Raw genomic sequence first — 22714 nt, forward strand, 5'->3', positions numbered from 1 at the left:
TCGTAGTCCTCATTATATCGACACTTTCCTAAAATAATCAACTAATTAATTTTTTCAAGTTTTATTGTCATTTAGAGCATTTATTTGCAGAAAATTAAAAATTGCTTTCAGAGCTCAAATAATGCGAAGAAAACAGTTTCATATTCATAAGGTTTTAAAAGTTCAGAAATCAATATTTGGTGAAATAACCCTGTTTTTTAATCACAGCTTTCATGCATCTTGGCATGTTCTCCTCCATCAGTCTTACACACTGCTTTTGGATAACTATATGCCACTACTGGTGCAAAAAAATCAAGCAGTTTAGCTTAGTTTAATGTCTTGTGATCATCTGTCTTCATCTTATCATTATATTCCAGAGGTTTTCAATTTGGTTAAATCAAAGAAACTCATTATTTTAAGTGGTCTCATTTTTTCCAGAGCTGAAGATGGATTCAAAAAGTTAGTGAGAAGTGTAGTAGTGAGTTGTAGTGAGTAGGGCGCACGCTACAGAATGGAACGCGCCCTAGAAATACTAAGATGGGTGGCAGCAGTTTGCAGACATGCGCAGTAGGGGCGTTAGAGACTATTTCCTAGTACACAGACGCTAGTCTTCTTCCAGGTTACCGTACTGCGATCTGTGTCCCTGCGGAGCGGAGCAGGAGTCGCGCAGGGAGACTTTCTCCACAAATAAAGCCCTACTACCGAGCGCTGGAGCTCCTGCATGGGACTGCAACGGGTTTGCACGACCCCCAGCCCCCCGTACTGTGGTGGAGATAGAAAGCAGGCCAGCTAGCAGCAACGGTCTGCACTCCTCCTCTCCCTCTCTCTCTCTCTCTCTCTTTCTTTCTATTTCTCTTTCTATTTCTCTCTCTCTCTCACTCTCTCTCTATCTATCTATCTCTCTCCAGCCGGCTGGACCGAAGCGAAGGGCTTAACGCTGCTGCTGCTGCACGCCAACTTCACCACTCCGGCACAGTTACTCTGATTTCGGTGCTGCTGGGGGATTTCTCGCTGGACCTCCGCAGTTCGGATCTGGGATTTGAAGCTGGCTGGGGGTGGGGGGGGGTATAATCCTGAAATATTCTGACCAGTAAACCCCCCCGCCTGCCTCCTGGGTTTGGGTTTACACACGCTGGTGGTTTGTTTTATTTAAATTGAGTTGTTTTTTTTTATTATAATTATTAACTTTTGCTGATTCGTCGTTAAGAAGCCCCGTTTCTCCATCTGTACCAACTCCTGCCCGCCTCTCTCGCTCGGCTCCGCGGCTTTAGCCCTGTCCGCTGTACCGTTAGCTCCTCTCCCGGAGCCCCGCCATGCCCGGCCCGGTGGCCGGCAGTAAAGCCCGAGTGTACGCCGATGTGAACACGCTGAAGAGCCGGGAGTACTGGGATTATGAGGCTCACGTGCCCAGCTGGAGGTGAGAGACCAGCCTTAACCCTAAAAACACATTCCCGCGTAAAATCTGTAGTATTTTACTTATTCATGCCTCTGTGTTCCACCCCCAAAACCTGCTGCTGCACGACAACACTGTTTAGCCAATTAAAGGGAATTATCTATCTATCTATAAGTATATGTATCTGTCTATCTGTTTTTGTATCTGTCTGTCTATCTACTTATATTTAGATAGACAGTATATGTAGATAGTCTGTATATTTATGTCTGTGTTTTTAAATCTGTCTGTCTGTCAGTAGGTATATTTCTCTGCTGTTTTTAAATCTATATCTATCTATCTATCTATCTATCTATCTATCTATCTCTATCTATATCTTTTTGTCAGTCTATCTATCAATCTATCTATGTGTAGATTTATCTATCAATCTCTATTGATCTGTCTACGTGTAGATCTGTCTGTCTGTCTGTCTGTCTAGCTATCTATGTATGTCTATCTGTAGGCCTGTCTAATTATAGGCCTGTCTATATATAGGTCTATCCATCTATTTATTAATATTTCTGTCTGTCTGTCTGTCTATACATAGGTCTATCCATCTGTTTATTTATATTTCTATCTGCCTATCTGTAGGTCTGTCTATCTATCTGCCAGTATATCTATCTCTCTGTATGTCTATCTATCTATCTGTTTTTCCATCTATCTATCTGCCTGTCTATAAGTCTATGTGTCTTGCAGTCTGTATAGCTGTCTATTTGTCCATCATATTATCTAAGTTTTACTCTATCTGTTCGTAGGTCTGTCTGTCTACCTGTCCATCTATGACTGTTTGTCCATATGTCCATCAGTCAGTATATCTACCAACATATCAATCTATCTCTGTATTTCTCTTTTTGCCACCTGTTTTTGCTGACAGTCTGTCATTGCTCTGACTGACTTGAGGACCAGTAGACAGATAAACCAAGACAGGTAGATGGTAAAAAAGATAGACTGACTTACAGATAGACTGATTAAGGAACAAATGGGTAGATAATTCATCTTTAATTGGTTAAACAGTGTGTGTGTTTGTGTGTGTGTGTTGGTCATGCTGGTCTGTCTAAGAGTCAGTTTATGTGTTTAACACTCTATAGCTTTCTATTTGTCTAACAGGTTATCTATGTTTTGCTCTATCTGTTTGTATGTCTGTCTGCCTGTCCATCTGACTGTTTGTCTATCTGTCTGTATATCTGTCAGTATATCTGCCTACTTATCCATTTATCTGTTTTGCAACCTGTCTAGGTGCCCATCTCATATGTCTAAAAAATTGTCTGTCTGTTTAATTATCTGTTTAATGGGGGGGCGATATGGCCATAAAATATGGTAATTTCGCGAAAACGATACTCTTGGCGTTATGATAAAACACTGAATTAAAAAAAAAAAAATTTCAGGAATGATCTACTGCATCAAAATGAAAATGTAATTTTATTATTGCATACGATATGATATGGCACACCCCTAACTTGGATATTAAAAATAAGAATTTGATCAGATTTGTAACAGAAGTCAATGATCCAGAATGTCATGATACTAATTCTAATAGATATGTCAAGGGAATTGAGAATTTTCTGTGAAATTTTCTTTTGCTAAAAACATTATTGAATACCCAACAGTTAAGCTGTTTTTCATATGGGGCAGAGATTTTTAGGCTAAATGAATTTTTGGAAGTGATGTTTATAATAGTAGGCCACAGTGACGGGAGAAAGAACTGTGAACGCCTGTCAGCTGATTTGTTCTCAAATGTTTATATTAGAGTAGGGTTGCACTGATTCTGGGAATTCTGGTCCAATACCAATATCCAATATTAAACATGTAGGCTATATATCTGCCAAAGTGGATACACATATTTATAATTTGCAGAGAGACTGGTAAAACTGGTAAAACATTTGTTTGGTAACAAATGTAACATTTGCAACCTACTAATCTAACCAGAACAGCACCATCCATCTGTTATCAAACCCCAGAACCTACTAATCTAACCAGCACAACACCATCCATCTGTTATCAAACCCCAGAACCTACTAATCTAACCAGCACAGCACCATCCATTTATCAAACCCCAGAACCTTCTAATCTAACCAGCATAGCACCATCCACCTGTTATCAAACCCCAGAACCTACTAATCTAACCAGCACAGCACCATCCATCTGTTATCAAACCCCAGAACCTACTAATCTAACCAGCACAGCACCATCCATTTATTAAACCCCAGAACCTTCTAATCTAAACAGCACAGTGTCCTCCATCTGTTATCAAAGCCCAGAACCTCTAACCAGCACAAATGTATATACATACAGTGCTTTAAAAAAGTATTCATATTTTTTTGTTTACATCTGCAAAGGTTAAATGTTTTATATGTAGTTATTGGGACTTGCTAGACCAACACAAAGTATCAGGTCATTTTGAAGTGAAAAATATATTGTTTTCAAGTTTTTTATATATAAAAATCTGGAAGGTGTAGTATGCATTTGTATTCAGCCCCCTATGAGTCAATACTTTATAGGACCACCTTTTGCTCCAATTTGCTTTTCACATCTACGGGCCGAAATGTTGCACTTTTGTTTGCTTTTTTCTTTGCAATATAGTTCAAGCTCCGTCAGATTGGATGATGTTTGGGGTTTGGGAGGTTTTAGGGTCATTGTCCTGCTGGAAGATGAACCTCCGCCCCAGTCTCAAGTCTAAAGTTTTAGATTGCAGTTTTAGGTTTTTAGGTGTTTTGCATTTAGGCCAAAAAGTTCAACTTGTCACATTTCCATAATGGCCAAATTTGTGGAGAAGATGACTAATGTCCAGCTCAGGTGGGAGAAACTGTCCATAGGATCTCTGCAGGTCCTCCAGAGTGACCATATGCCTTTTTGCTGCTTCTGTAATTAATGCTTTCTTCCCAGATATGTCAGTTTAGGTGGGTGGCCACATCTTGGAAGGTTTGCAGTTTATATAGGGTTAAACAGATATATTTATAGCTTGGGAATTTTTTTTTATAAACTGCTCCACACTATAGGGGGCTGTATACAAATGCATGCCACAATTTCCAATTTTTATGTATGAAGTATTTTGAAAAACATGTATATATATTTTTTTCACTTTACAATTATTTGATACTTTGTGTTGGTCTACCACTAAAATGTATTTAAGTTTGCATGGGTTATTTGAAAAAAAATTGGAAAAATATGTCTGAATACTTTTTTTTTTTTTTTTAAGGCACTGAAGAAAAGTGCTCTGAAATGAGCACTGTTCTTATTGGTGGCCCTGTATTGTGCCTTATTCAAACAGCACAGCACATTTACTGTACTCACAGTTCTGTGCAGATGTTTAAGGACCTGGTCATATTATTAAAAATAATTTCCCTCAGCAATAAGAGTTTTAACTGTTAAACTCCACCTTTTAGGGCACGAGTGGTCCAGTGGGCAAAGTGCTGCCACTATGATCAGGAGATTGCTGGTTCGAATCCTGGTCATGTAGGTTGCCATCAGCTGACATTTTAAAGACAAAAAAAATGTAATTAATCATAGATGGGGTAATATATATATATATATACCTTTTTTTATTTTTTTTCGTCTGCTGCAGTCCAAACTGTGTATATGGATTCACAGATTTTGAAGCATTGGTCTGGTATTGCATGACTGGCCAAAATACTGTTCACTGTTATATATTTGAACAAACATACAAAAAAAACACAATAGACGATACCACGATTATCAAAAATTATTGAGGTCATGTTCATTTATTGCATGACAGGTCAAATATTATTGTTAATGAATCCTGTGATGTGACAATTGCACATGGGTACATTGCAATGTCAATGTTGAAATAATAATAATATTATATATAAAATATAATACATAATATTGTGCAGCCCTAATTTGGGTGCTTAAAATGTTTGCACTGTACTAAATATATTTAAGTTCTAGACATCATAAACCCCCCTCTAATAACCTAGAAGGCACGGAGGCTTCTTTATGTCTAGTATTATACAGTGTTTCCTGACTTTTGAATTGTGATTCAGTTTTTTTTTTCATGCACGCTGTATTAGCATGCACTCCTTCAACACTTTGACAGGTTTCTTTATGCTGTTGTCTGTCTGAATAGACATCTGGTTTGAGTGACGGACAGACGACCTCAGCAGTAGGCTTTGGTATGTGGGTGTGTACAGTATGAGGGATTTTTGCATTTGATTGTTGCTGTTTTGCGTGGCAAGGGTGTGTGTGCGCTGCACGTTTCACTTTCTACAGCAGAAGCAACAGCGCAAGTCTTCTGCGTGATGAAGTGATCAAGTTGAAGGAGGAACTGACATGTAGTTGGATGGACGCACGGATGGATGGATGGATGGATGGATGGATGGATGAATGGGTGGATGCAGGCAGCTTGTATCTGCAGCACTACTGCATGCGTAACGCCCACAAAGCTTCATTCTGGAACCCCTTAAAGGAACAGCTTGGCATTAAATCATGGTGTGCTGTTAGTGTCATTCTGTTAGTAAGCAACAGCGTGTTCAGTGCCTGGAGTTTAGCTTCTTTAGCTTGACACTGAAGCAACAAGGCTAATGTTGCTAACAAGCAATGTAAGCTTATAACCCCACCAATTAGCATGATGCTAACTGCAGCCCTTAATCACCACACACACTTAAATCTGGGTTAAGGTGTTTAGTCTTCTTCTGCTTCTTGGTTTGTAGCACCACCAAGTGATGTACAAAACTTCGGCCATTCTACGCTATTGATGTCGATCTGTGATGATGTCATCAAGGCATTTGAGCCAATACCCGTCAAAAGCTTTGTGGCTCAAGTTAAATAGTTTTGTTATTTGGCGATTTTCATGTAAATCCACACCGTCACAATGTCCATTGGCTTTCTCCATCCAGGCTCTGAATTCGTCAGTAGGCTGAGCTTTAACAAATAAGCCATTTCCAAAGCCTAGCATGAAGCGTAGCAGAAAGGAGTCCTTTTATGCAACATTTACATTGAATATCCATGTTGTGACCAAAGTCGTCCCATTTTATTTTTGAATGCGTCTTAGACATTGATTTTTAAAGGTTTCTAGACCTTTTGTCTGCTTATGTAAGTGGCCAAGTTTCACAGGAATAGAGGCATCTTAACCTCAAACACCAAATTTAATACATATGTTTAATGTATACATATGTATACATATATTTAACTTGTTGTGCTACAACCTTTAAACAACTTTAAACAACTTTGGGATTTTTAGCAAATTTGATGCATTCGTTATCATTTGGAAACAGTTTACAATTCTGTCTGCGATTGTCCTCGTCCAGTAATCACTAATTGTGGTAAAAATATTTCTTGGAAAAAAAAAAATTCCCTGAGAGAAATGTTACCCATTGGTAGGGCTGGGTATCGTTTTATAATTTCCGCTATCGGTACAGATACAATAATTTGAATTTATTACAGATAACCAAACAATGTTTTTTTTTTATATACCTTCTTCTAAATTGTAACCAAAAAATAAAAATAAAAAACATTGCTGTGGGCGCTCTCTGCTTTTGGCACATTTATGCACGTTTCACGCAAAGAATCGAAAACAGGATTGAATTTGGTATTGAATTTGGATATGTAGCCCTACCCATTGGGTTGTACTAACTACACCCTACAGGAAGTCAGCTGTGCTGGTAATTGTGCACCAATATAAAATCTTGAATGATGTTTTTAGTTTTTTCAATCTGGTTTTGTTGTTGTCACCGGTTCTTAGTTTGGCCCATGTAGAATTTAGTGCGCTGGGGCCCTCTGTGAAAGGTGGACCCTTCGTTCCTAATCTTCAAAGCTTTCCGACCCCCAAACTGTGGAAGCTTTGAGCAAACCATCATTTCAAAACTGGGGCTGTACATAATGTATAGGTGGATGCAAATACTGGGTCACTACTGAAGAAGCACATCAGGTTGTCCAACAGTATGTTGATATACAGCTTTTTTTAAATGTTTGAGATTTGGAGCAGTGTGGCCACAGTGGTAACAGGTGGGGCAATTGATGTGGAGCACATTAGCCTCTATGCTAGCAGTCAAGCTTAGCTTGGGATAAGAAAGACAGAAATGAAGGTAAAGATTGTGGCTGAAAACTAAAACATTTGTTTTGGTACAAGATGCATGTGCTTAAGTGCAACATCATCTAGTGGCAGAATACAGGATTGTGTACTGCATTTTTAATTGCACAGTAATAGAACCATAGCAAGAAACATAGTTTTTATATATGTAAAACACAGGAGAATGTAGGATATTGACCCTTTAAATGGTTATTGACAGTAAAAATAATGGACGTAAAAATGTGTGTAAATGAATTACAGTGGAGAAAATGAAAGTGATATCTGGCTTTTAATTGTAGTAAATTGCATATATTTAGTAAGAGTGGGAAAAATGAAACGTAGTGTGGATGAACAGGCCTTTGGGGGCGGGGGTCGTTTGGATGCGATGGACTGACAGAATGGTGGCTTTGACCTCCGTTATTATGGTCAGGCAATCTAACAGGCAGTGTGGACTGGCACTTAAAATGCTGCGTTTGGTGGCGTGTGTTGGCTGAAGTGTCGCTCCCTCACTGGCTGAGTGACTAAAAGGCTGGTTCGGCCCCTTTGCAGATGGACGGATGGGTTTTTTGTCTCCAGGTCGCTTTGGTGTGTGTGTGTGGTGATGAAGCTTTTGAGAACAGTGAATTAAAATGAGCAGTTTGGCTGCTGCTGCTTTTTTCATTACAGATATTCTTATTGTTGTTGATTGTTGTTGTAGTTATTGTGGTTCTTATCTGTTTCTCTCTTGCAGTAACCAGGAGGATTACCAGCTGGTGCGAAAGCTCGGCCGGGGGAAATACAGCGAGGTGTTTGAGGCGATAAACATCAACAACAACGAGAAAGTGGTGGTGAAAATCCTGAAGGTGAGGACTACCTTAAAGAGACGGGAGAAAAACCTTCTCAGTTTTCCATTGAAAGTCAATCTAAATTGATTTTGGAGCAGTTGTATTGGTGTAATCAGAATGCCATATATTTAGGGTTGTAATTGTACATTAATTTTTCCTTCACTGTCAGAGAATGAAGGTTTTGATTCATCTGTTTCCTCTGTTTTAAACATTATGTAATAAGTTTAAAGACTTATTAAAGAATAAAATCAAGGTGCTATAAAATAAAACCAGCAATATCTTAAAAAACTTCAAGTATGTTTCCAAGTATGTTTTCCAGTAACGGAATGGAATACAGACCCTAATTTAGACTCCTATAAAATAAAAAAATATAAAGATATATCAAATATCACCCCTTCAGTCTTATGGAACTCTTACAATATTCATTATAGCAAAAGTATTCATTATATATTTACAGTATACAGTATATTTACAGTATACAATATATATATATATATATATATATATATATATATATATATATATATATATATATATATATATATATATATATTTACAGTAACAATACTGTAAAAATTTGAATTATTGGGATGGCAAATGTAGTAAAGCATTTGTGCTTAGGCCACACAAAAGTCTAGCACCAGCCCTAGATCAGGATGTTTGGAAACCTTTTTATTTACCTGTGATCAGGTGTGGCAGCTTCAACAAAGGACATTTTAGAATAGTGTGATCCTTCTTATTTTACTCCGCATTCTTTCTCTGTGATTTCTCTGACCTGTTCTGATACAGCGTGTTTGTCTCCGCTCTCTGCTGTAGCCTGTCAAGAAGAAAAAGATCAAGCGAGAAATAAAGATTTTGGAGAACCTACGAGGGGGAACCAATATTATTCGTCTGGTGGACACTGTGAAGGACCCAGTGGTATGTTCTGTGTCTTTACCCTCCTCTCCTGTCTCACTCCTCTTTTATATCTGAACACATAAGAGCTTGTTTTAAAACTGCTAAGTGTCTAAAGCTATCACACCTACCCTGTCGGGTAGTTAACAAAAGTTAAGTCAGCCTTTAAACAAACCAGAGGAATAAAGAATCGGTGTTGAGCTGAAATCCATCTCCTCTTGGCATGTAGACGTGTTGCGCAGCAGTGTAAATACAAATGCTTCGACTGAGAATTATTTTATTTACTGTAACAGTAGATTAACCCTTATTTATAAACAAAAATAAAAAAACTGATGAGAATCTTTTACACTCATTCTGCTGCGGGGCTCGAGTTCACAAAAGGGAGTCAGATTCTGACAGAAAGCTAGAATTTAGCACAACACCTAGCAAACAACTTGCCGTATTCACAAATAACAATATACAAACCAATTAAAATTAAGTATAGAAAGACTCCGCCCACGTAGATGATGACGATGGGATGTAGCAAAGTTCTTTAGTCCGCTCACTAAACTGTAGAGTATACAATGTAGCGAAGACATGAACTTTGCTTGCGGACCCTGGTCTGCACATTCAGGGGTAAAAACAGCCTTATTATAATCTTTATTATGAGAGCTAAGCCAAAGCACAGAGCTTGTTGTGATGTCAGCTCTTTTTAACACTTAACCTCTGCTGTTTCTGGTGTTTAAACCACCGTTTGGCTGGTTTGCTTAGTTGCTTATTTCTAAATAAGAAATCCTTACAACCAGGGAGATGTTTACAATAAAGTAAAAAAACAAGTTTTCTGTATAAAATTTTTCATGCATTCTTTATTCCAGTGCCCCACGTTGGCTTTATCACCCTTTAAACATGCAAGTATATACTAGTAGTTTAATTGACACTTCTAATATAAAAACCTGCGTCTTAAGAAGAACAAGCACGGTTAATTGCAGTTTATCACAGAATATTGTTGTGATTAATCCGATACATTTTTTTTATTGATTGACACCACTAATATTTTCATAATATAGTCATAGTATATGCTTTTAAAAAGAGAAAATTTTAAAAGCTAACACAATTAGCTGCAAAGGATTGTGGTATAAGTATTATAGAAACTAAAGAACAGCACAAACACACCCATAATAGAAACCTCCCCAGTGAGAGTTTGGTGCGTTTTTTTTTTTTTTTTTTTTTTTTTCCCTGTGGTTAGAAAATGACCACTAGTTAAGTACAACGGACAGTAATAAATGCTATATTTGAATTTATTTGCTGCTGTGGTGGAGTGGTCATCCACAAAACAGTAATTAAAGCCCTGAAGTTGATTTAAAAATTGTGCAGCAACTTGCTCTTCATAGCAAGAACACGCTTTGATGGAGGAATTTTAGGTTTGGTGTTGAAACTCTTGTAGTGAACTAAGGCTGCATAGAAACACTTTTTTCTAAACAGTAAACATACTATACAAGTTCACAATATTATTCAGAACATTTCAGAAGGACCCAAGATGTTCAGGCAGTTTTGGTGGGCAGTGAATATTTCTGTTAACAGGTCTTTTGCATGTGTTTTTACAAATGCAGCAAAGTGCATTTACAGATGATCCAGTCTGTGTTGAATCAATTTAAAGCTGCATTGGTGATGAGTTTATTGATTGGTTGGAAAATGATGCTAATGCAGGAGGGTGGTGGTGGTGATAATTATGTTGTTTGACTTTAAGTTTTTTTTCTGTTAATGATTACTTTTTTGCTGTATATAATAATGATGCAATATAATTTATTGTATAATACAATAATGATGTTTTCCCTCCCTCCCTCTCTCTGTCTCTCTCCCCCTCTCTGCTTGATCCGCCTGCAGTCTCGAACGCCCGCGCTTGTCTTTGAGTGCATCAATAATACTGATTTTAAGGTACAATCACTGTCTCAGTGTGTTATGACTTATGATTGCAGCTTTATATTACTATAAATTATTGCCTGGCTGATGGACTGAATCCAGACCTGTATTACATGTATTGAATCGCACATTGATTTCTTTTAGTTTAACCCATATCAGTGGTCAGCTGCAATGTATGTCAGATGCTGGGGGGTTCATGTTGTTTAGTAAGAACTGTTTACAATATATGCAAACAATTTCCTTCTCAAATTGTGTTTATAATGTGTGATTTTGTATATACACAGTACCAATCAAAAGTTTGGACACCTTAAATTATTATATTTTTTTCAATATTTCAAAAAAAAACTCTTACTTAGATGACAGCTTTGCACATCTTGGCTGAATTTTCTCAGTCAGCTTTATGAATTAATCACTTGGAATGGCTTTCAGGGAACAGCTGTGCTGAACTTGTTGAACTTGAATTTCTAGCCTCTTAATGTGTTTGAGAGCATCAGTTGTAAAGAGGTAGAGTTGGTATACAGTGAAAAGCCCTATTTGAGAAATGTTCTAATCCAGATTATGGCAAGAACTACTCAACTAAGTAAAGAAAAAAATACTTAAAGAAATAAAGGTTAGTAAATCCAAAACACTTCCTAAACTTTAAAAAAAGTATTTAAAGAAAGTATCCTCAAGTGCAGTCGTAAACACAATCAAAAACATTATGATGAAACTGGCTCTCATCAGGACAGCCCCAGGAAAGGAAGAGCATAAGTTTATCAGGAGTCACCAGCCTCAGAAACCACAAGTTAACAACACTTCAAATGAGAGCCACATAAATTCTTTAGAGTATTTTAGATTTTTTAACACTTTTAATTTACTACATGATTCCTTATATTCCTTAGTCTGGATGACTTCAGTTTTAATTTACTACTGGTATGTACAAAAAAAAGAAATATTGAATAAGATGATGTGTACAAAGTCAAACTGTTGACTAGTAATCTGTAAATATAATATAATATATAATATAATATTATATAATATAAAAATGTACATGTGCCATCCAGAATACATTCTGGGACAAAAGAATCGTTGCACCCAAAAGAGATTAGCTGATTGGGATGAAACATGCTATGCTTTGATGAGGAGTTTAGAAGTAATTTAATCAGTTAGAACAGTTGGAAAGTGGTCAAATCGTACGGCCAGGGTTTCTGTTTGTGTTCATGATTAGCATGCAGCATGCACCAGCAGCATAAAGATTTTAGGAGACCTACAAAAACCATGGAGAGGGAGATCTGAATTGTATGAAGAGTGACCCAAAAACCTGTTGGTGCCAGCACCATTGGCAGACGGCTGCACAATGCAGGACAAGTGCAGTTTATAATGTAGGTTACTCTGGTAATGGAGAAACCTCATTTAATATTTAGCTTAAACACGGGGTTATACCTCATCAAGCCAATAAGGACATTTACAGATGTTGTCTGCAACGAGGAAGAACATTTACTTCATGTGTGTAATTGCTGATATTTCCTTGATTATATGCAGGACACCTACAGTCATATGCTTGTAATTATGTACCAGTCACTGCCTCAGGCCAGCTTCACACCCTCTAACAGCAGCGACTTTCTCCTCTCTTTTGTGTTTAGGAGCTGTATCAGAAGTTAACAGACTTCGACATTCGTTTTTACATGTATGAACTACTAAAGGTAAGAAACTGATGACACAATATACATATACATTTACTCTTAAAATCACAGGTATCAATGGGGAGCCTCTACTGTATACACTAGATAGTACAGCATTGCTGTTAGGACTCAATTGCATACAGCAATCATTAGAGCATTAAGAAATCATTTATTAGCCTTTTGAATTGTTGTTGAATATGACAGTATGTGTACCACTCATCCACTGAGCTCCATCGCTCCAGACAACACAGTTCTTTCTTTTATTTATTTATTTATTTATTTTTTTTTTGTCTGCTACCCCCCCCATTTTCGGAGGACTAATTTAGCTTTATTAGTGTTTATACAGAGTTATAATTTCTGTGGTCTTTGTGCATATAATAGAGAGATAATAATTTAAGCAAAATAACAGGCAGAAAAGGGGAGGAAGTGAATACAAATCTTCCAAAAAAAAAAAAAAACTCAGAGGAACATTAAAAGGGTAAGACAAAAAAAAGACAAGTTATATAAATAAAAGAGAAAGGGTAAAGAAACAACAACAACAAAGAAAGCAGAACAGCTATGAAACAAAAGAGAAATAAAAAAAGTATTTGTTTTGTGAGTGGATAGATCGAAAAGAAAGAAAAGAGACAAAGAAAGAGAGGAATAAAGGAATATAGATAAGTAACTCACTTGAAATTGGGCACACTAAATTTGGGTCCCGTTATATTAATCGATACATTTCTGTAGAGAATACTGGTATACAAATAATTACACATCAAATAAAACACACATTTTAAAGCTTCCAACATGCCAGAGGCCACATAAAAATTATCAGTTTATATTGTTATTTTATTCTATAAACTACTGTCAATATTTCTCCCAGATGCCTTATAATAAAAATATTGTAATCTAGAGCATTTATTTGCATTATTTGAAGTCTGAAAGCTCTTTTACTTTTTTTTTTTTTGCACACAAAACAATTTGATTTAATTTACAAACAGCAACACTAATGTTTTAATAGTTTAAAAACCAATGTTTATGTGTCTTGGCATGCTTTTATGTGTCTTGGCATGCTCTCCACTAGTCTTTCACACTGCTTTTGGATAATTTATGCCAGTCCTGGTGCAACAATTCAAGCAGTTCAGCTTTTTTTGATTACTTGTGATCATCCATCTGTTTGATTACATTCCTAAGGTTTTTAATGTATTTCCAGGAGTGGTCCTAGCAAAATATGTTCTTCAGGTTAATGTGTGTGTTTGTGTTTCTGTGTGTCAGGCCCTGGACTACTGCCACAGTATGGGGATCATGCACCGGGATGTGAAGCCCCACAACGTCATGATTGATCATCAGTTGAGAAAGGTTTGACATTTACCATTTAATACCATTCAAAGGATAATATAGGATAATAAGACAAACTAATACATACAAAACAGAAGACACATGTAAGACACATTCATCAAAATGTCTGTATTTTTTTATAAATACATGATCATGCATCATGTACACAACATCCAATGCAAACAAAATTTAAATCTTTCAACTTCGGGGGCAGGAGAATACAAATATTCCAACTTAAGTTGTGGTATGTTTGTTATTACATAGTCTTTCGATGTATGATGTTTCCAGGGTTTAAATTATTTCATTTAGGGGAAACATATGATTTTGTGATTGTATTACTGGGTGATAACTTTGTAACACTAACCTTTTAAATGGAAATAAACTAAATAAATCGTTTTCAACATTTTCATACTTATTAGTTATTAGAATTATTTGTAATACTTTGCTTAATGATATAAAATAAATGTATGTAAACCTGTAGTTTAGTTTTTAACTGGATATGCCTTTGTTACCAAAATTCATATTTAAAAATAAATGGGATTTTGGGAAACCCTGTTGTTCGTAAGGTTTAACCATTCTTTAAATTGTTTATAAATTGCTCAGATTAATCAGACTTAGAGTTTAAAGATGCTGATTATAATAAGAAATTGATTATAGAAAAATAAAATTAAACAACACAAACACACATTTACGGTACAAGACAGTGCACATTCAATTACAGTTAAAACAACAACAGTAATTTGCCACTAGGTGTTCAGTCGGTCGAAGTTCACATTTCAGCAAAGTAATATTGTCTAGATCAGGGGTGAACAAACTTTTTTTGTTGGGGGCCAGAAGGAGAAATATATTTGAAGTCACGGGCCACACTAACAAATAATGAAATATACCACTTTAAATAATACTTTTTTTCTGATTATTTAATTTACACACCATTTTACTTTACTTACTATCTTTATCTTTGACAGTGTTTTGTAAACTAATATTCTTCCAATTGATGTTTAATTTCATGATGCCTCTTAATATTAAACTCCTTAATTACGGCAACTTTTAGACTTTGGCCTGTTTTTCTGCGCTAGAAATGTGCACTCTCTCCGCTTTTAGACCCTTTTACCCCGTTTTCTGCGCTAGAAATGCGCACTCTCTCCGCTTTTAGACCCTTTTACCCCGTTTTCTGCGCTAGAAATGCGCACTCTCTCCACTTTTAGACTCTTTTACCCCGTTTTTCTGCGCTAGAAATGCGCACCCCCTCCGCTCTTAGACTCTCCCGCGGGCCGTAGTTTGGACACCCCTGGTCTACAGACACTTATATAATGCTTACAGTCCACCAGATGGCAGTATGAAAACAACTTTCTGTCATGTGAAACAGATGTGCTGTTCATAAAACCACTGTTTTTAATGTGTGAACCTCACCCGTGTGTGTGTGTGTATTTAGCTGAGACTGATAGATTGGGGTTTGGCAGAGTTTTACCATCCTGCACAAGAATATAACGTCAGAGTGGCGTCCCGCTACTTCAAGGGTCCAGAGCTGCTGGTGGATTACCAGGTCAGTTTTGAAGTGAATGTCCTGCAAAATGTCAAAATGTCTTGTATATAGTAATTTGTTGTACAAACATATTTTTGTAATTATATTACATTTATGTACAGTACCAGTAAAAATTTGACACACCTCTTCTCATTGTTTTCACCATTTCACCGTTAAATATTGAAGACATTAAAGCTATACAGGAACACGTGGAATTATTCTGTAAACAAAAAGTATTAAATAAACCAGAATATGTTTTGTACTTTAGATTCTTCTAGGTGTCATGTTTATCTTTGAGAACAGATCTGCACACTCTTGGCATTTTAATCTCAGTGTCTTCATGAGTTTTGGAGGTCCTGAACAATAGTTGCTGCTTTTCATTCATGCTGTGAAGGTTTATATCAGTGGATTGTGGAGGACAAACACTTTTGGTTTTGTTTTGATACCTTTAATATTAATCTACATTGTAGAAAATAAATTAAATAAAGAAATACAGGAACACTTTGAGAAGGTGTGTCCAAACTTGTGACTGGAACTGTGTACTATTTGTATTTCTATTTGTCACCTCTTTGTGTGGGATCAGTGTGTTAAAATGCATGTATTTTTGTCTTATTGTTCTTGTGCAGATGTATGACTACAGTTTGGACATGTGGAGTCTGGGCTGCATGTTGGCCAGTATGATATTCCAGAAAGAGCCCTTCTTTCATGGCCAAGACAATTATGACCAGGTAAGTGCTCAGCGACAGGTCTTGTTGACATACGCTTTATTTTTATTTTATACTGTATCTTCTATTTAAAAATGGCAAAAACGTAAGAAAATGTGTGTTTGCAGATTATTTCTTTGTTGTATTAATGATTCTTGGCAATAAATCCTGTACATTTTTTCTTTTAAATTGAGCTACATTTGTAATGATTAGGGGTGGGCGATATGGCACTAAAATAATATCACGATATTTCATGGTATTATCGCGATAACGATACTCTTGGCGATATATATATATATATATATTTTTTTTTTAAGAATACACTACTGCAACAAAATGAAAATTTCATTTTATTATTGCATACGATTTATGTCACACCCCTACCTGAGATATAAATAAAATACAAGAATTTGATCAGATTTGTAACAGAAGTCAATGATCCAGAATGTTATGATGATTCATAATGCACTCTAAATATCTCCATATAACCAGGATTAAAGTAAAATTAATGATACTGAACAGACATAATCTGTCTTTTGTAGATATATAATAACAAAAAATGAAAACAGTGTGAAAAAAGTAGTACCCTGGTGTAATAAGTGGGGGTGAGTGGCACGATATTTTTAGAGTATAATATCGTTCTCAATATTCAAAAATGTTGGCGATATTATCGCATACGATATGATATGGCACACCCCTAGTAATGATCATGCATTAGTGGGGTGAGCAGCAGAGCTGAGGTTGGGCCAATGAAAGAATTGCCAAATCTTCTCTGCAATTGCCAAACAGCTTATTTTACTGTTGCTATTGACACTTGTTTTGCGCTTCTGGTACTTTCTTGATGGTACCAGCATCTTTGAGCATGGGTCCTGCTACAATATGGTAATTTCTCCAAGAATAGGCAAGCCGCATTTGACCGATCTGGAGGGGGTCTGTGCAATAGGGAAACTTCAGGCTGGTGTTCTGTAAAACCAAGTTGCAGCCTTATTTGGAGTGAGCCTTAATACTAGTATCTCCAAACTGAAGACAAAATTAATATAACTGGGGATATCAGAGACAGGGTGAGCATCCCAAGAAGAAAACGACACCCCAAGAAATCGTCAAGCACTAAACAAGTCAATGGCAGAATAAGCCGATAGAGAAGATTTGGCAAATTCATCATGGGCACAACTAGGGTGTGCCATATGATATTGTATCATACGCACTAATATCGCCAATATCGTAAATGATATTATACTTTGAAATATTGTGCCATATCACCCACCTATTAATCACATCAGGGCACTACTTTTCTGCTGTTTTTAGCAAAAGAAAAATACACACTGTTCTCATTTCCCATTATATATCTACTAGACACAGATTATATCTGTCCAGTATCATTTATTTTACTTTAATCCTGGATATATGGAGATATATGGAGTGCATTATTAAGTTTATGACGTTCTGGATCGTATCTGATAAAAATCTTGTATTTTTTTTAATATCTCAGTTAGGTGTGTAGGGGTGTGTATCATATCTTATGCAAGAATGCAAGATCATTTTTGTAATTTAGTATTTTGTAATATCTCCAAGAGCCAGAGGTGGAAAATAATGAATTACATTTACTCAAGTTACTGTAATTAAGTAGATTTTATGAGTAATTTGTCATTTTTAAAGTAGTTTTTAAAATAGGTAATTTTACTTTTACTTAAGTACATTTTGACACAAGTACATGTAAATAGCAGCAAAAAAATAATAATGAACTGTAAAACTATAAAATTACAGTTTATAGTCACCTATATTACCATAACTTTTTAATAGTAAAGAAAAAAAATGGATCATAGAAACCTATGCCACTTGTTTTATGGGGTGGTCTAAACAAATACGGCCTGAAAGGTCCAAATTATTATGTGGAATAATAGTTCGTTAAAAACGATTTAATTTATGATTTTGTTTTTACTTTTTTGCATCAAATAATTAAAAGTAACTGTGTAACTTTTACTCAAAGTACATTTTAAATTGAATACTGTTTACTTTTACTCGAGTAGATTTTTAGATGGGTACTTTTAAATACCATTAAATCTTGTGATATAATTTTGGGGCAATATCACCCACCCCTAGGCACAACCCACATACTCTGCTCAGCTCTGCAGCTCATCCCACAAATATATGTTTCTTACAAATGTGGTTCTATTTAAAACAGAAATTGACATGCTTTCCCTTTATATAAGATTTATTGGCAATACAAATTTCCTTACTTTTTATGCTTTTTTTTTTTAGTTCTTATACATTGCCTGCCATGCACCTTTTATTTGTTGTTTGTTTTTTTTTGCTTAGTGGTTATATGAGCAGTAGGAATGCTAATGTTTTGTTTTTTGGGGCTTCTCTGCAGTTGGTAAGGATTGCCAAAGTTCTGGGGACAGATGAGCTTTTTGGCTACCTGCGCAAATACCACATTGAACTGGATCCTCGGTTCAAGGATCTGCTGGGCCAGTGAGTACCAACAGGGGGCGCCTCAGGTGCTCTGGCAGTGTGTGGCTGTGTACTTTTTTGCTGGGGATCTGTTAGTAAAAGGCTGAGTCATAGTAACGGCATAGTTTCACAGTGTTGTAGTGTCGGGTTGTGGGATAATATAAGTGGTAACTGACAAGATACAGTAATTAAATTGCATATGCTAAAAATAATAATGTGGCGTTGATGCTCTTTGCAGTTTTTAAAATCTCCTAAAATGCATTCAAAATTGCCACAGTTAATTATTGAATATTTATTATTTTCATTATTGTTAATGTAATTTACACTTTTTATTTTTTTTTTATTTAGTAGTAGTTGTAGAATCTTTTCTGCCCTGGGACTGAGAACTTCTGTGCTGTAGTGCAGTGTTCCCCAATCCTGATCCTGAAATACCTCTGCCCTGCAGGTTTTAGAGTTTATACTAATTAAAGCTCACCTATCCAAATAATGAACTTCCTGAGGAGATCTTGCTGAGGTGAACTGGGTGTTACAGCTGAAAAATGTTAAGAGTGTGATTGTGAGCCCAGAATTGTGTGACTTAAACCATCTTTGTTTCTCTCTCTCTCTCTCTCTCTCTCTTTCTCTCTCTCTCTCTCTGTTTTCCTCTTTCTCTCTCCCTCTCTGTCTCTCTTTCTCTCTCCCTCTCTGTCTCTCTGTCTGTCAGGCAAACACGGAAGCGCTGGGAGCAATTTGTCCAGACAGAGAATCAGCACCTGGTCAGTCCAGAGGCTTTAGACCTGCTGGACAAACTGCTGCGCTATGACCATCAGCAGAGACTGACTGCCACTGAAGCCATGGAGCACCCCTACTTCTGTGAGTAAACATGTTGTGATATTTTAAAATCCTTAAACCTTGCATGCTAGCAGACTTCACTTACCTTGCCTAATTTTTTTTGCTTGATTGATCTACACAAAAAAGCTGAGTAATACCTGTGAAATGATATATTATGGTTCTGACCCCATGGTGTGCTGTTTTCTCTTTAGACCCTGTGTTAAAGGAACAGTCTCTTGCCAATGCAGACAGCACTGTAGGATCAGGAGGATCTAATGCAGCTCGGTGAAAGCGGGTGTGTTATTTTAATAATCTCATTTTGTTACATTTTAAAAGACTTAAGGAGGTTTGTGTCAGTTTGTGGTAATATTTAAAGTACATTAACATATAAATAATGTGTATACTGTGCTGTCCAATCAGAAACAAGTATATTCAAACAGCAACTTTATAGGAGAGACGTTGAATAGAATGTCTATCGGCCAAGACTTTTTTACACAGTGCAGGGTATGTGTGTTCAAATTCTGTAGTTAACTAAAGAAAAAAAACTATTAAAATCTTAAAGTAACATTTCTTTTCACTTAAAAACACAAGTGGTTATGGATTAAAATATTAATAAAAATAATAGAATATTATAATAATAATAATAATTAAGAATATTATAAAAATAATTTAAATTGGTCTATATGATGCCTAAAAGGAACCGCCATTAGTTAAACTAAAGCTTTAGGAATGTCCCCATCCAAATTAGTGATCTGGGCTTGAACCACCACTAAACTGTGTTTAGAACTGTGTAGAGAATAATTTGATAATACACACAGACACCACAGAAACCCTAATAGTGGCACCTTCCACCACATGCACATGTGCACACACACACACACACACACACACACTGTGACCTAACTGCAGTGTTTTAAAGGAACTGGAAGCTAAATGGTCAGGTAGGTCAGTCATACCAGATTATTAGATACTCAACAAACTATAACACACTTTTTTTTTTAATTACTAATAAATTCAATAAATCAGTCCTTACCATCAGATTATATAAATTGTTATTTGACATTAAGAAACTGATTGGATTGGGCGACAAAATATCCTGAGTAGGACATTATTTCATTAGTGGCTGGGTAGGTACATCAGTTTACTGTTAGTATAGTGCTGGAAAGGTATTATTAGTGTTAATAAGCTTGCCAGAAATTCTAAACACATTAACTACTTTTATATTGTCTCAGCTTTTAACTTAACTTTTAACTATATATTTACCTACTATATACTGATTATCTGAAACTTTGCAGCATGTTCTATACTTATCTGAAACCAAATCAAAAATAGGTATTATTTATAACAGTAAGAGTAAGTTCTATGGATATTAACTGTGTTTTTCATTGATCATTATATTTTCTGCTTTGTTTTTGTCTTTCAGAAATATGAGAAGAACGTGTTACCTCAACTTTTTACCCCTTGTGGCAAAAACCTCTTAAAGTGTACAGTGGAAGATGGATCAAAGCAGCGTTGACCAGTTAACACCTTTCTCTCTGCGTGGCACAGTCCTGCATACACTTGTACACAAAACCACACCCACAACACAAACACACGTTGTCTCTCTTCGTGTCAGTCAAGGATGGTCTGCCCCCTGTAACTCTGCAGGCTCCAGACCCTGTAGGATTAAAGGTCATAAAGATGCCCCGCCCCTTTTTATCTTTAGGTGAGAAACTGAAGGAATATACGTCGCTCAAATATATCCCACCCACAAATACTCTGACCCCTCCCTCCTCCCTGAATACTCTCATCCCTCCCTCCCAACTCCACCAAATACTCTAGCCCCTCCCTCCTTTAATTACGCATGGAGAGTGAAGAGCAGATTAAGCCCCTCCCACCCCTCCCCCCTCCCTCCCTTCCTCATTGGTCTGTTTGTCTGTCTGTCAGTATTCAGACCCCAGTGTGGTGTCTATGCACCGCCGTACAGAAGTGGCATGGTGGACCTGTTTTTTTATTTGTTTGTTTTTGTTTTTGTTTTATTTTTTCTCTAGGTAGAATGATATTAATGACAATAAATGAGTTTTATTTAGACTGATGTGTCGAGTGGGTTTTTTATTTCTTATCATGCTCGTGGGAGCAGTTACAGAACTGCACATGCTGATTATTGTGTATACCTTCTTTCCTGACCTGCTGAGGCATAGACTCAACAAGACCAGTAAAGGCGTTCTGTAAGTTCTGTAGGCAGGAATATTGGACCTTCATGAGCATCCACTTGTCCTTTTTTGGAGCCCTTTTATTAGGTACTGACCACTGCATACTGGGAACATCCTACAATGCCCATCTGTAGTTTTAAAGATGTTCTAACCCAGTCATTTAGCCATTTCAGTTCTCAGTCCTTGCTAAAGTGTCTTACAGTTCTTACGCATACCCATTTTACCTGCTTCAAGGTATCAGCTTCAAAAACTGATAGTTCACTTGCTGCCTAATATATTCATCACTTGACGGCTGCCTTTGTCTCCTGTGTTGTGTAACATTTTGGCAGGGTGACACCGATCCTCCTGGCTGCCAGGTTGATTTAACACCGCTGCCGCTGTGAGAGCTGTCATAATGCACCTATTGTTCTGCACTGAAACACTGTCTTCACACTTTTTGCATCATCAGTGCACACGCTCCATTGATCTCTTTTGAGTAGAGCTGAGGATGAGAAACTCTATAACCCGTCTCTTGGCTCTGAATGTGATGTAGTGCAGTAGGTCTCGGCATCACTTCTGCAGGGTGGGTTCTTTTTACTGTAAGATGGTTGTTTACCCCTATGAAGGCCTTTCTTAACCGGAAGGTTTGGACAGAAAATGCAGTTGTACTGAAGTTTCTGGATCTGGAACATGCTTGCCGTCCTATATTTCCTTAAGTTTTGGACTAAACTAAAAAGCTAAATGACGATGATCAGATGACCTTCAGTGACCTTCAGTTGTTTTCAAACTTCAAGAAACACTTGGCAGATGTTCTTGTGTGGTTTCTGAAAAGGTAAAGATTTGTGTTTTAGATCAGAATAGTCTTATCTACAGAATATATTAAAAAAACACAGCTTTTAAAACTCATCTCAAAACATCTACGTTTTGCTTCTCCTTTATTAGTAATAACTGGATCACATTACTGGCCAATATGATCTGATTAGTGTTAACTGCATTTAATCACATCGACGTATTTTAAACTTTACAAT

The 22714-nt window shown here is 36.6% G+C and overlaps 1 protein-coding gene across 2 annotated transcripts; it reads left to right on the top strand.

Annotated features, from left to right (window-relative positions):
• Positions 1 to 562: 562 nt before the first annotated feature.
• csnk2a2b (casein kinase 2, alpha prime polypeptide b) lies at positions 563 to 21585 on the top strand. Of its 2 annotated transcripts, XM_022683876.2 has the most exons (12): positions 563 to 1396; positions 8164 to 8275; positions 9074 to 9175; positions 11015 to 11065; positions 12673 to 12732; positions 13966 to 14049; positions 15461 to 15571; positions 16177 to 16278; positions 18626 to 18726; positions 19409 to 19557; positions 19728 to 19810; positions 20939 to 21585. In XM_022683876.2, exons 1-11 carry the CDS (start codon positions 1293 to 1295, stop codon positions 19802 to 19804), a joined length of 1053 nt encoding a protein of 350 aa, XP_022539597.1. In that variant the 5' UTR covers positions 563 to 1292; the 3' UTR covers positions 19805 to 19810; positions 20939 to 21585. The 2 variants fall into 2 exon arrangements, with proteins under 2 accessions (XP_022539597.1, XP_022539598.1); XM_022683877.2 differs by lacking the exon at positions 11015 to 11065.
• The last annotated feature ends 1129 nt before the right edge of the window (positions 21586 to 22714 follow it).

Source organism: Astyanax mexicanus, chromosome 10 (assembly GCF_023375975.1).
Source record: "Astyanax mexicanus isolate ESR-SI-001 chromosome 10, AstMex3_surface, whole genome shotgun sequence".
Classification (NCBI taxonomy): Eukaryota; Metazoa; Chordata; class Actinopteri; order Characiformes; family Acestrorhamphidae; genus Astyanax; species Astyanax mexicanus.

Bases quoted from the DNA above. Each gene is read 5' to 3' on its own strand.
- csnk2a2b (XM_022683876.2), top strand. From the start codon at position 1,293: ATGCCCGGCCCGGTGGCCGGCAGTAAAGCCCGAGTGTACGCCGATGTG. The intron at 9,176-11,014 runs GTATGTTCTGTG...ATCCGCCTGCAG, and splicing joins ACACTGTGAAGGACCCAGTG to TCTCGAACGCCCGCGCTTGT. The intron at 18,727-19,408 runs GTGAGTACCAAC...TCTGTCTGTCAG, and splicing joins TTCAAGGATCTGCTGGGCCA to GCAAACACGGAAGCGCTGGG.